General features: G+C 58.0%; 1 protein-coding gene and 1 pseudogene across 1 annotated transcript; one reads left to right on the top strand and one right to left on the bottom strand.

The window, feature by feature from the left end:
- Nucleotides 1-12,809, top strand: part of LOC135877976 (RING finger protein 112-like) — a 1,138,053-nt pseudogene that overhangs the window by 702,611 nt on the left and 422,633 nt on the right.
- MFAP4 (microfibril associated protein 4) lies at nt 4,154-10,271 on the bottom strand. The gene is given in 7 exon segments (XM_065402866.1): nt 4,154-4,401; nt 5,676-5,858; nt 6,655-6,751; nt 7,096-7,256; nt 7,469-7,553; nt 9,982-10,211; nt 10,214-10,271. Coding segments are annotated over 7 exon segments (1,062 nt in total).

The following is a 12,809-nucleotide window of genomic DNA, read 5'->3' on the forward strand; positions in this document are numbered from 1 at the left end:
CTGGGAGCCAGGACTCCTGGGTTCTCTCCCCAGCTCTGGGAGGGGAGTGGAGGCTGGTGGATTAGAGCAGGGGGGCTGGGAGCCAGGACTCCTGGGTTCTCTCCCCAGCTCTGGGAGGGGAGTGGGGTCTGGTGGATTAGAGCGGGGGGACTGGGAGCCAGGACTCCTGGGTTCTATCCCCTGCTGTGGGAGGGGCGTGGGGGCTGGTGGGTTAGAGCATGGGGGGCTGGGAGCCAGGACTCCTGGGTTCTCTCCCCGGCTCTGGGAGGGGGGTGGGGGCTGGTGGGTTAGAGCGGGGGCTGGAAGGGACTCTCTTACCAAGAAGAATAACAAAGAGGAGCTGGGCTCCCATCCCAGGACCTGAAGCATCTTGTGGTTGGTCCCCTGGATTCCTGGCCCCGGTGCAGCAGCAGGTGCCGAGGCTGAAGGATCCGACACCGACTAGCTGTTCTGAGCCCTGCCCAGTCCGAGATCTGCCCGGCCCTGCTCTCCCGGGACTGTGCCCTCCCCGCCACCACCCCCGCCTCGCCGTCCCCCGCACTGAGGCTGGGAGCCAGGACGCCTGGGGTCTCTCCTCAGCTCTGCCCCTATGGGCACCTTCCCCTACAACACCCTCCTTCCCCCTCATGTCTCTCCTAATGTAGTGGATGATATTCCGAGACCCTCTCATGTGTGGCTGTTTCCCAGCGGGGGTCTGTGTCTGGTCAGGCGCGGCCGGGCGGGGGGCGGGTGGGGGGACTGGTACATACGGCGGGATTAGCCAGGGCTTCTGGGGTCTAGACTGGAAAGTCAGTGCCCGGGTGCCAAGCAAGGAACCTGGGATATGACTCAAGAGTGGGGGGAAAATCTAGCCCTGGTCCGGGGGGACTGGCTGGCTCAAGGGGGCAGGGAATGGGAGACGGGGGCTTTTCTCTCCAGGGGGCGCCGGCTCTGAGGGTTTCGCCTCTGTTTGTTTACTGTTGCTATTTGCATTTTGCGGTGGTAAGTTCTACCCAGCTCTGGCCGGGTCCTTTCCCCCGCTCCGCCGGCGGCTCTTCGGTGCACAGGGAAATCGTGGGGTGTCCGATGAGTGAGCAAGCGTGTGTGCGGAGCAGGTTCATGCCACCCAGTGTCTGCCCGGGAATCTGAGCCCCGCGACGGTGCGAGGGACTTTCCAGTTCTTTCGTCTCTTCCCTCTAGCTTTGCCTGCTTTAGGGAAGACCAGACGGGCGTTTGTGCAGCACCTAGCGCTGTGATTTTGCGCCCCCTAGAGAGGAAAGGCCCCATGTCCTATTCCCTGCCCCCCTGAGCAGGTCAGTTCCCTTCCCCCAGTTGGAGTGAGATTTTTTTGCCTGGGGGCTGGTGGGAGGATGGCATGGAGGGGGGCAGGGCTCTGAGCCCCACGACGCCACTGGGGGTAGGGAAGGGAGCGGTGCCATGCAGTGCATTGTGGGACGCTAGCGATAGTCCCCTGGATGTGGCTGCCCAGCAAGGGCTGATGGGTGGTTTGCAATGCATTGTGGGAGGCTCGCAATGCGGCCCTGTTCAGGACAAGGCAGCAAAGGCTGCTGGGTAATGTGCGGTGCAATGTGGGATGAAGCCCCACAGCCAACGCCCAAGTGCATTGTGGGAGGCTCGTGATGCTAACCTGGGAATGGGGCCTTGTAGCTAGGGCTGCTGGGTAATTTGAAATGCATTGTGGGATACCAATGAGGCCTCTCTGTAGTGCAGCAAGGGCTGCCGGGTAATTTGCAGTGCACTGTGGGAGAAAGGTAGCACAGACCCCCTTGGAGCTATCGCACCAGTGCATTGTGGGATACTGGTGATGCCTCTCCAGAGAGCTCAGTGCAGAAAGGGTTGCTGGGTAGTTTGCAATGCATTGTGGGACAAAGTCTGTCACAGGCCCCTCTGGGACTGGGCACTGGGAGAGGCGGGGTCGAGACTTGTGACCAGCGATGACTCTGTGATGCCTCCATCCCTACAGCCCCGGGCCATCCCCCTGCCCCCCTCTCCCTGCCCTGGCTAACAAGTCTTTGAACCCCCTAACCCTGACATGGGGCTGGGGGAGGGGGTTCCAGTGGTGGGATGAAGAATGGGACCCAGGCGTCCGGGATGGCAGTGCCCCCAGCCCCGTCAGGGAGTAAGGGGATGGGACCCAGGCATCCGGGATGGCAGTGCCCCCAGCCCCGTCAGGGAATAAGGGGATGGGACCCAGGCGTCCGGGATGGCAGTGCCCCCAGCCCCCTCAGGGAATAAGGGGATGGGACCCAGGCGTCCGGAAAGGCAGTGCCCCCAGCCCCCTCAGGGAATAAGGGGATGGGACCCAGGCGTCCGGAAAGGCAGTGCCCCCAGCCCCCTCAGGGAATAAGGGGATGGGACCCAGGTGTCCGGAAAGGCAGTGCCCCCAGCCCCCTCAGGGAATAAGGGGATGGGACCCAGGCGTCCGGGATGGCAGTGCCCCCAGCCCCATCAGGGAATAAAAGGATGGGACCCAGGCGTCCGGGATGGCAGTGCCCCCAGCCCCCTCAGGGAATAAGGGGATGGGACCCAGGCGTCCGGGATGGCAGTGCCCCCAGCCCCATCAGGGAATAAAAGGATGGGACCCAGGCGTCCGGGATGGCAGTGCCCCCAGCCCCCTCAGGGAATAAGGGGATGGGACCCAGGCATCCGGAAAGGCAGTGCCCCCAGCCCCCTCAGGGAATAAGGGGATGGGACCCAGGCGTCCGGAAAGGCAGTGCCCCCAGCCCCCTCAGGGAATAAGGGGATGGGACCCAGGCGTCCGGAAAGGCAGTGCCCCCAGCCCCCTCAGGGAATAAGGGGATGGGACCCAGGCATCCGGAAAGGCAGTGCCCCCAGCCCCCTCAGGGAATAAGGGGATGGGACCCAGGCGTCCGGGATGGCAGTGCCCCCAGCCCCGTCAGGGAATAAAGGGATGGGACCCAGGCGTCCGGGATGGCAGTGCCCCCAGCCCCCTCAGGGAATAAGGGGATGGGACCCAGGCGTCCGGGATGGCAGTGCCCCCAGCCCCCTCAGGGAATAAGGGGATGGGACCCAGGTGTCCGGGATGGCAGTGCCCCCAGCCCCCTCAGGGAATAAGGGGATGGGACCCAGGCGTCCGGAAAGGCAGTGCCCCCAGCTCCCTCAGGGAATAAGGGGATGGGACTCAGGCATCTAGGATGGCAGTGCCCCCAGCCCCCTCAGGGAATAAGGGGATGGGACTCAGGCATCTAGGATGGCAGTGCCCCCAGGCTCCCCCCACCCCCCAATGCAGGGCCTTTTGGTGCAAACTGAGCTGAGACCTGGTGTCACTCCAAGAACAGTTGGGGGAGGGGAGAGTATCAGGGGGTGGAATAAGGACCGGGGGACCCCACGTGTTCTGGCAGGAATCAGGGTTAGGTCCCCCAGCATCCTCCCCCTACCCCCATCCTGCAACGAGCCAGAGTGGAGCCTCAAGGAACAGAGTTTTATTAGGGGACAGAGAGTGGGGCACAAGGGGGCAGCAGCCAGCCTCTCGGGTGGGTGCCCCTCACTCCCGACCCGCAGCCCCCTGCCAGCCCAGCCCTGGGCCCCTGCCCCCAGCTCTGCCCTGCCCCTCACTCCTGACCCGCAGGCCCCTGCTAGCCCAGCTCTGGGCTCCCCCCTTCCCGCAGCTGGTGCCCCTCACTCCCGACCCACAGCCCCCTGCCAGCCCCGCCCTGCCCCCCCCAGCCCTGCCGGTGCCCCTCACTCCCAACCCGCAGCCCTCTGCCAGCCCAGCCCTGCCCCCCCCCAGCTCTGCCGGTGCCCCTCAGTCCCGACCCTCAGCCCCTGCCAGCCCAGCCCTGCCCCCCCCAGCCCTGCCGGTGCCCCTCACTCCCGACCCGCAGCCCCTGCTAACCCAGCCCTGCCCCCCCACAGCTTTGCTGGTGCCCCTCACTCCCGACCCGCAGCCCCCTGCTGCCCCTCCTCCGACCCCTGAGACCGCACTGGTCTCGCGGTGCCGCTTCACCCACGCCGGGATTCAAACTCACATCCCCAGTCCGATATAATAAAAAGCCCGTTGAGCCACAGCACCCCGCTCCTCCGGGCTCTGTCCTGATGCCACCCTGCACCCTTTATCCCCCCCGATCCCTTCCCCCCAAACTCCACCGAGCGCTGGCCCCACTCCCGGGGAGAGGGGGGAGGTGCGCACCGCTCAGATGCGCCGGATCTTCATCTCGCTTTTGCGGAGCGAGTAGTAGAAGCCTTTCCACTGGGCCCAGTTGAGGCCGTTGGCGTAGGAGAGGTGGGCCCCGCCCAGGTAGAAGCCGTTGAGGTTGGAGAAGTGGCAGCTCTTGAACCACCAGGCGCCGGAGGAGAGGGCGGCGCAGTTCTGCACGTACAGGTCTTGGTCGCGGTCGAAGGTGGAGAACTTCTGCCCGGTGTGATAGGACAAGGAGTCGCCTGGATATGGTGGGGGAAGAGGGGATGGGTTAGACGGGTGCGTCTCTGTCTCGGCCGGGGGAGCGGACGGATGGGGGACCACCCTGCCCTGGGTGGGGATGGGCCCCTTTGGTTTCCACGGTGGTTTTTGGCTGGAAAATTGGAAAGAGTCCAGCGGAGGGCAACAAAAATGATGAGGGGGCTGGAACACATGACTTATGAGGAGAGGCTGAGGGAACTGGGATTGTTTAGTCTGCAGAAGAGAAGAATGAGGGGGGATTTGATAGCTGCTTTCAACTACCTGAAGGGGGTTCCAAAGAGGATGGATCTAGACTGTTCTCAGTAGTTCCAGATGACAGAACAAGGAGCAATGGTCTCAAGTTGCAGTGGGGGAGGTCTAGGTTGGATATTAGGAAACGCTATTTCACTAGGAGGGTGGTGAAGCACTGGAATGGGTTCCCTAGGGAGGTGGTGGAATCTCCTTCCTTAGAGGTTTTTAAGGCCTGGCTGACAAAGCCCTGGCTGGGATGATTTAGTTGAGGATTGGTCCTGCTTTGAGCAGGGGGTTGGACTAGATACCTCCTGAGATCCCTTCCAACCCTGATATTCTATGATTCTGTGAGTCTATGGCGAGAGGGTGATTAAGGAGGGCCCCGGGGATGCCCCCGGAGCTCAGGGTTGCCGAGCAACTGCGTCAGCGTGCCTGGGTCTCTCTGCCTTGGTTGGCTGTGGGATCGCGCTCACAAGGTAGCAGAGATGGGGGTGGGTTGGGGCAGGGGGCGGGGGGCGTGTTAGGGCTCTGAGTGTCAGGATGACAAACCACAGCACTGAGATGCAGCCACCTCTGGGGCAGGGCAGCTGGGGAACAGCTGCACAGTGACGCTGCCCGGGGATGGCTCACTCGGGGCTGAGATGCAGCCACCTCTGGGGCAGGGCAGGTGGAGCTTTGACTCAGAGGAGACTAACATTGACTCCGTCATCATTGTCGGGACTCCTGGGTTCTGTCCCCAGCTCTGGGAAAGGAGTGGGGTCGAGTGGGTCAGAGCAGGGGGGTTTGGGAACCAGGACTCCTGGGTTCTCTCCCCAGCTCTGGGAGCGGAGGGGGGTTGAGTGGGTCAGAGCAGGGGGGTCTGGGAGCCAGGACTCCTGGGTTCTCTCCCCGGTGCTGGGAGGGGAGTGGGGTCTGGTGGGTTAGAGCAGGGAGGTGGGAATCAGGAGCCCTGGGTTCAATCATTGCCTGCAGGAGGGGCATGGGGCTTGGTGGGCCACATGCCCGGATGCCTGGGTTCTCTCACCTGCCCCTCCATCGGTGAAGCCCCCCACGTGCAGGGTGTAGCCGTCCTCCTCGGCGCTGATGGCTTGGGGCGACAGGGAGAAATCCGTGTACTGGGCCCAGGCTGTGTTGTTCTCGAAGTCCTCCAGGTCCACCCGCAGCTCATACTTCCGCTTCAGGGTCAGCAGGTGGATGTTCTGCAGGCCTGCAGGGTGGGGCGGGGGGGGGGGGGAGCACGTGTGTGAGGATCCAGCAGGGAAAGAGTTAACCCGGAGGGTGGGGCTGGGGTAAGGGGAATGTGTGTGGGTTGGGGGGCTGCTATCCACCAGAGCATCTGGCCTAGGTGGCTTGTGGGGCTGGAACAGGGAAGCCAGGCACAGGAGAGAGGGGAGAGAATGGGAACTGGGGAGACTGTATGGGGGTGAATAGATGGAGGGGTATGTGGGGGTGCATGGATGGATGAAGGGGTGTGTAGGTGGGGATGGATGGATGGAGGAAGGGGGTGTGTAAGGATGGCTGGCTGGGTGGACGGTGTGTGTGGGGTGGATGGATAGAGGTCATGTGGGGGTGGATGGATGGATGAGTGAGTAGGTGGGGATGGATGGATGAGTGTGTAGGTAGGGATGGATGGATGGATAGAGGGGTGTGTAGGTGAGGGTGGATGGATGGATAGAGGGGTGTATGTGGGTGGATGGAGGGGGGTGTAGGGGGGGTGGGTTGATGGGTGGATGGATGAAGAGATATGTGGGGGTGGATGGTAGGTTAGATGAGGTGCAGGTGGACAGGCACAGAGAGATGGACGGATGGAGGGGAATGGGGGTTGATGGATGGATAGAAGGGTGGACAGATGGATGGATGGAAGGGGGTGTATGGGGGGGTGGATGGATTGATGAAGAGATATGTGGGGGTGGATAGGCACAGAGAGATGGACGGATGGAGGGGCAGCGTGGTGGAGGCTAGAACTGGTAGGATGAGCGGGTGGGGGGTGTCCCATCACCTACCCAGCCAGTACTCGCTGTCGGCCCTGCCGAACCCGAATCGATAGTCGTTCCAGCCCCTGAAGAAGCTGACCGAGCCGTTGAAGCGCTTCTGGAACACCTGGAGGCATGATGGAGAGAGAACGGTGTCAGACACCCGGGGGAGGGGCTTTGGGTTAGGTCCGGCAGCACGTCCCTTATGGCCTGAAACCTCTATGGATAATGGATCTATGGGCTGAGCCAGTTGGGGACAGATCTCTCCAGTGGGGAGCGGGGCAGGGGACCCACCCAGGACTCCTGGGTTCTATCCACAGCTCGGGGAGGGGAGTGGGGTTGAGTGGTTAGAGCAAGGGGGGCTGGGAGCCAGGACTCCTGGGTTCTCTCCCCAGCTCTGGGCAGGGAGTGGGGTCTGGTGGCTAGAGCGGGGCGGGGGGCACACCCCTGGCTCTTAACGATGCTACGCACCGTCCACTTCCCGTCGTCCGTGGTCATGTCGCAGTAGACCGGCACGGGGATGTTGGGGCCAGACGGGTAGATCAGATAGACGCCGTCCGTCTCCGATCCCTGGTCGTAGACATCCTCACAGTCAAGGGGAAAGGATTCGTCCGCACACACCTTCTGCTGAGCTGCCCAGCGGAGAGAGCATTAGCCAGACCCTGTCCCTGTTCCCCGATATGTCCTGTGCTGGGATCGAATTCTCCACCTCTGCCTCTAGCAGCACCACATCGCTCCTCTAGGGGGCAGCAGTTGCCTCCTGGCCCTCTGTGTCCCGCCCGGCCACTAGTGGGTGACAGGGCAGGATACGCTCAGCTGGGAACGGGCTTGGGATAGGACTTACCTTGAGCATTGATGGCTTGGCCATCGGTCATGGGCACCCACGCCAGAAGGAAGAGGAGCAGCGGGAAATAGACCAGCCAGGATGCCTGTAGCAGTCGGAGAGAGAGAGACACCGAGTGAGGAAGGGACCTTCATCTAGAGTAAAAATGGGGGACCCCAGAGTCAGACCCTCTCCTGGCTCTGAGATCACAGGGTACAGAGCTCCAGATTCCCCCCAAAGGACTGAAATTACCCCCAGGTCTCAGTCTACTAAGGACACTCACGGCACCATGGGTATAGCTACAAGCTTCGTCACATATATCCCTGCATCCGTGCATCACCATCACCCGGCTACAGAGCTCCGCATGACCCTCCGGTTCAGAACGTGACGCGCTTCCATAAAAGACCCACTGGGCATCCATTGATGTTGTAGACAAACAGCTGACTCAGTTGCTTATTCTGGGGGGGTCTTGTTCTCCCCCTGAGGTGGCTGGACCCTGACTGTCACAGAATGGCCTCGCTTTAATTCACAGTTTCCAAATGTTCACTTCCCAGTGGTTAATTCCCCTCCCTGCGAAGAACTGATGCTTTATTTCCCGTCGGAATTTGTCTAGCTTCAACTTCCAGCTATTGGATTGTGGTAGATCTTTCTCTGCTAGATTGAAGAGCCCATTAATAAATACTTGTTCCCCGTGTAGGTATTTGTGGACTGGGATCAAGTCACCCCTGGACCTTCTCTTTGTTAAGCTAAATAGACGGAGCTCCTGAAGTCTCTCACTATTAAGGATGGTTTCTAATCCGTTCATCATTCCCGTGGCTCTTCTCTGACCCATCCTTCTTGGATTGTGGGTACCAGAACTGGATACAGCGGTCGCACCAGGGCCAAATATAGAGGTCACATAACTAGGGCTGTCGATTAATGGCAGTTAACTCACGCGATTAACTCAAAAAAATTTATTGCAATTAAAAAAATCAGTTGGGATTAATCACAGTTTTATTCGCACTGTTAAACAATAGAATACCAATTGAACTTTATTGAATATATTTGGATGTTTTTCTACATTTTCAAATATATTGATTTCAATTACAATACAGAATACGAAGTGTACAGTGCTCACTTTATATTATTATTTTTGATGACAAATATTTGCACTGTAAAAATGACAAACAAAAGAAATAGTGTTTTTCAATTCATCTCATACAAGTACTGAAGTGCGATCTCTTTATCGTGAAAGTGCAATTTACAAATGTAGAATTTTTTTGTTATATAACTGCACTCAAAAACAAAACAATGTAAAACTTCACAGCCTACAAGTCCACTCAGTCCTACTTCTTGTTCAGCCAATCGCTAAGACAAACAAGTTTGTTTACATTGACAGGAAATAATGCTGCTTGCTTATTATTTGCAATGTCACCTGAAAGTGAGATCAGGCATTTGCATGGCACTTTTCTAGCTGGCATTGCAAGGTGTTTACATGCCAGATATGCTAAACATTCGTATGCCCCTTCATGCTTCAGCCACCATTCCGGAGGACATGCTTCCATGCTGATGACCCTCGTTAAAAAATAATGCATTAATTAAATTTGTGACTGAACTCCTTGGGGGAGAATTGTATGTCTCCAGCTCTGTGTTTTACCCGCATTCTGCCATATTTAATGTTATAGCAGTCTCGGGTGGTGACCCAGCACATGTTGTTTGATTTACGAACACCATCACTGCAGAATTGACAAAACACAAAGAAGGTACCAATGTGAGATTTCTAAAGATCGCTACAGCACTTGACCCAAGGTTTAAGAATCTGAAGTTCCTTCCAGAATCTGATTGGGACGGGGTGTGGAACATGCTTTCAGAAGTGTTAAAAGAGCAACACTCCGATGTGGAAATTACAGAACCCAAACGACCAAAAAAGAGATAGATAGATAGATAGATAGATAGATAGATAGATAGATAGATAGATAGAGGGGGGTTATGGGATAGATAGAAGGGGATTATGGGTGTAGCTAGGTAGATAGATAAAAAAGGGGGTTATGTGATAAGTAGAGAGAAGGGGATTATGGGACTAGATAGGTAAAGAGAAGGGGGTTATGGGATAGGTAGAGAGAAGGGGATTATGGGATAGGGAGATGGAAGGGGGTTATGGGATAGGTAGAGAGAAGGGGGTTATGGGATAGATAAAGAGGAGGGGGTTATGGGATAGGTAGACAGGAGAGGGTTATGGGATAGATAAAGAGAAGGGGGTTATGGGATAGGTAGGTAGACAGGCAGGGGTATGCATGGGGATGGCTAGACAGAAAGGACGAGAAGCGGGGGTGGTGGGTCTGGGGATCACTAGCTAGCCCTGTAGGAGATGCTTGGCCAGACAAGGAGCGTTTCTAGCCGTTGCTACCCGGCGGAGCCGAGACAGACCCATCTGCCGAGGCAGAGCGCTTGTGCGATCCCACACCCGGAGGGGCCTGCCTCTGTTCTCACTTAGATCTGTCGGCCCCCTACTTTCCAACCCGCCCCCCCCCCCCAGCGCCCCGGGTGCCAGTTACCTCCATGGTGCCGTGTGCTGCCTGTCGCCTCCCAGCCCGCAGCCCCTGACTTGTCTGGCCGGAGCTGACCTGGATCACAGCTAGCTCTGCTCCCGTCTTCCCGTGTTTTCCGCTCGGCTGCCCGCCCCCCAGACACCCCCAAAGGCAGGGGATCAGCTTACAGGCTCGAAATCGTGGCACACGGGCTGCGTGTATACACAACATCTGGCAGGAAATGAAAGGGGGGGGGAATCACAGCCGTGGCCTGAGCTAAGGACACCCACGCCCTCCGGGCGGCTTGGCGTGAACATATTGTTCACCGTTCACAGGCTCACGTGTGAATGGGCCTGGGCCAGCGGTGATGGGGGGCGGAGACAGAGGCGCCTTCTGGGGACTGCGAGGGTCAGCTGGGGCTCAGAACTCCTGGGTTCTCTCCCTGGCTCTGGGGGAGGGGAGTGGGGGCTAGTGGGTTAGAGCAGGGGGGGCTGGGAGCCAGGGCTCCTGGATTCTCTCCCCGGCTCTCGGAGGGAAGTGGGGGCTAGTGGTTAGATCGGGGGTGTGTGTGGGAGCCAGGACTCCTGGGTTCTCTCCCCAGCTCTTGGAGGGGAGTGGGGGCTAGTGGGTCAGAGCAGGGGGGTCTGGGAGCCAGGACTCCTGGGTTCTCTTGCTGGCTCTGGGAGAGGAGTGGGGTCTAGTGGGTTAGAGCAGGGGGTGGCTGGGAGCCAGGACTCCTGGGTTCTATCCCCAGCTCTGGGAGAGGAGTGGATGTAGTGGTTAGATCGGGGGGGGGGGGGGGCTGGGAGCCAGGACTACTGGGTTCTCTCTCAGCTTTGGGAGGGGAGTGGGGTCTCAAGGATTAGAGCAGAGGGTGGCTGGGAGCCAGGACTCCTGGGTTCTATTGGTCAAGAGAGGATCCTAAGCCTAGGCTCTATAGGGTTAAACTTCCTCTGGTTTTAATATAGCCTTCAGCTCAACCGTGGGAGCAGGCGGCATCTGGCTGGAGCCGCAAGCTCACCCAGGGCTGGAAGTAACCCAGCGGGGTCCTGTCTGAACCAGCCCACCCCCGCCCCTTTGCCTCCCTTCCAGCACCTCCGGGCCTTGCAGGGAGAGCGGGGGGAGGCATGTCTGTGGCTCACATCCAGATGTGCACAGCTGCACGTGTTCCGCTTTGCATCCCCCACCTGGATCAGCAGCAGGGAACTGGCCGGCACCCAGGGGATTCTGAATTCCCTTCTCCAGGAAGGGAACATCAGGCCAGCCCTAGAACGAGGCCTTCAGCTTGTCCCCCAGCTGCCATAAAGATGGCCCACCTCCCCCAGCCCCCCGCCCCGCCCGGGGCAGGATCGTCCCCGGCCCGTCTGCTCCCCAACGGAGACACCCCACCTAGGCTGCGTTGCACGGCCCGTCTCTGCTTGCTCTGAATTGCAGCTACTGTGCAAATTGGACCAGTTTTAAGGGCAGCCCCCAAAAAGCAAAGCAGGAATCCCGCCCCCCCCCCTTCTCCCGAATGTCTGGAACAGAGGCCTCCCAGCTGCACTTTATTTCCCTCGCTTATTAGCTCCAAGAGGCTGCATTTGGATTGGAAGGAGTTTATTGGCTTAGAAAGAAGAATCCAGGCCTGAGCGTAGCCAGAATGCACGTTGGACGCATTAAACAACATAAAAGGCCTGCGAGCCGCGGCTGGTGGCTCGGAGGTGGGCTCCCAGGGTGGAGAAACAACCCAGCTCCTCTCTACGAACAATTCACTAGGCGGGAGGTGCCTATCACGGAAGCAGCGGGCGGGACGGGGGTCGCAAGAGGTCGTCTCGTACAGTCCCGCCACGCTGAGGCAGGGCCAAGTCAACCTAGACCCTCCCTGAGAGGTGTTTGCCCAACCTGTTCTTAAAAACCTCCAGCGATGGGGCCTCCACCACCTCCCCAGGGAGCCCGTCCTGGCCCTGAACTAGCCTTAGATCTGGAAAGTTTTTCCTGATATCCAACCCTTGCTGCAAACTGAGACAATTCCGTTGTCCACCCCTTAGTGGAGCTGGAGACCCAATCAACGGTAAGGAGCCATTGGCTTCTCTGGTGTTCAGCTCAGACTCCTCGGCCCAGATCCTGAAAAGGTATCTAGGTGCCTAGCTCCCAGTGAAATTCAGCTCCCTGGAGGATCTGGGCCTTCGTTAAACAAGTGGTGAGAAGGATCTGGATCGGCACTCACAGAGGGGAGACTCATTTGTCCCTGTTATCGCCTGCCACGTTTGGAACCTTCTGAGAACGTCAACCCAAGGACGCAGAGTTTATAAACTTCATTTAAGAATGCAAACTCCCTGAGACTAATCTCTCTGGCCCAAGGGTCCCAGAAATTCTGCCGGCAGAGTCACTATGCCCTGTCTAAGCAGCTAGGTCGAAGGAGTCTATTAACAGCGGTTGAGAAGGTTACGTTCCCCACTGGCACAGCCGGTGGAGTTTGCAACCTCCATCTGCTAACCATCTCTGGACCAAAGAAGTCATACGCTCCAGTGGCAATATATCGGAATGCTGCATTAACTTGTGTGTGAGTGAAACAAGCTACTGCATCTCTGATAGCGAAATAGACGCTCGATCAGAAGAAAAATAATAACCAACGACATCAAGTTTTTGTAGATTACAAAAACTAAGGAAATTCCCAGACAAAAAACTTTGTTAAAGCCGTAACCAATTCACTTACAAAACATCTGCAAAGCCTGAAATATTTAAAATCACAATAAAGTTAAATGTTTGAAATACTGGGAAACTCAAACCATTTCCACAAATACCCGTAATTCTGGCATGTTTATCAACACACCTCTATTTATCCATCAATGTTGTGTCCAGCTACCAGACTACTC

Source organism: Emys orbicularis, chromosome 4 (assembly GCF_028017835.1).
Source record: "Emys orbicularis isolate rEmyOrb1 chromosome 4, rEmyOrb1.hap1, whole genome shotgun sequence".
Taxonomy (NCBI): domain Eukaryota; kingdom Metazoa; phylum Chordata; order Testudines; family Emydidae; genus Emys; species Emys orbicularis.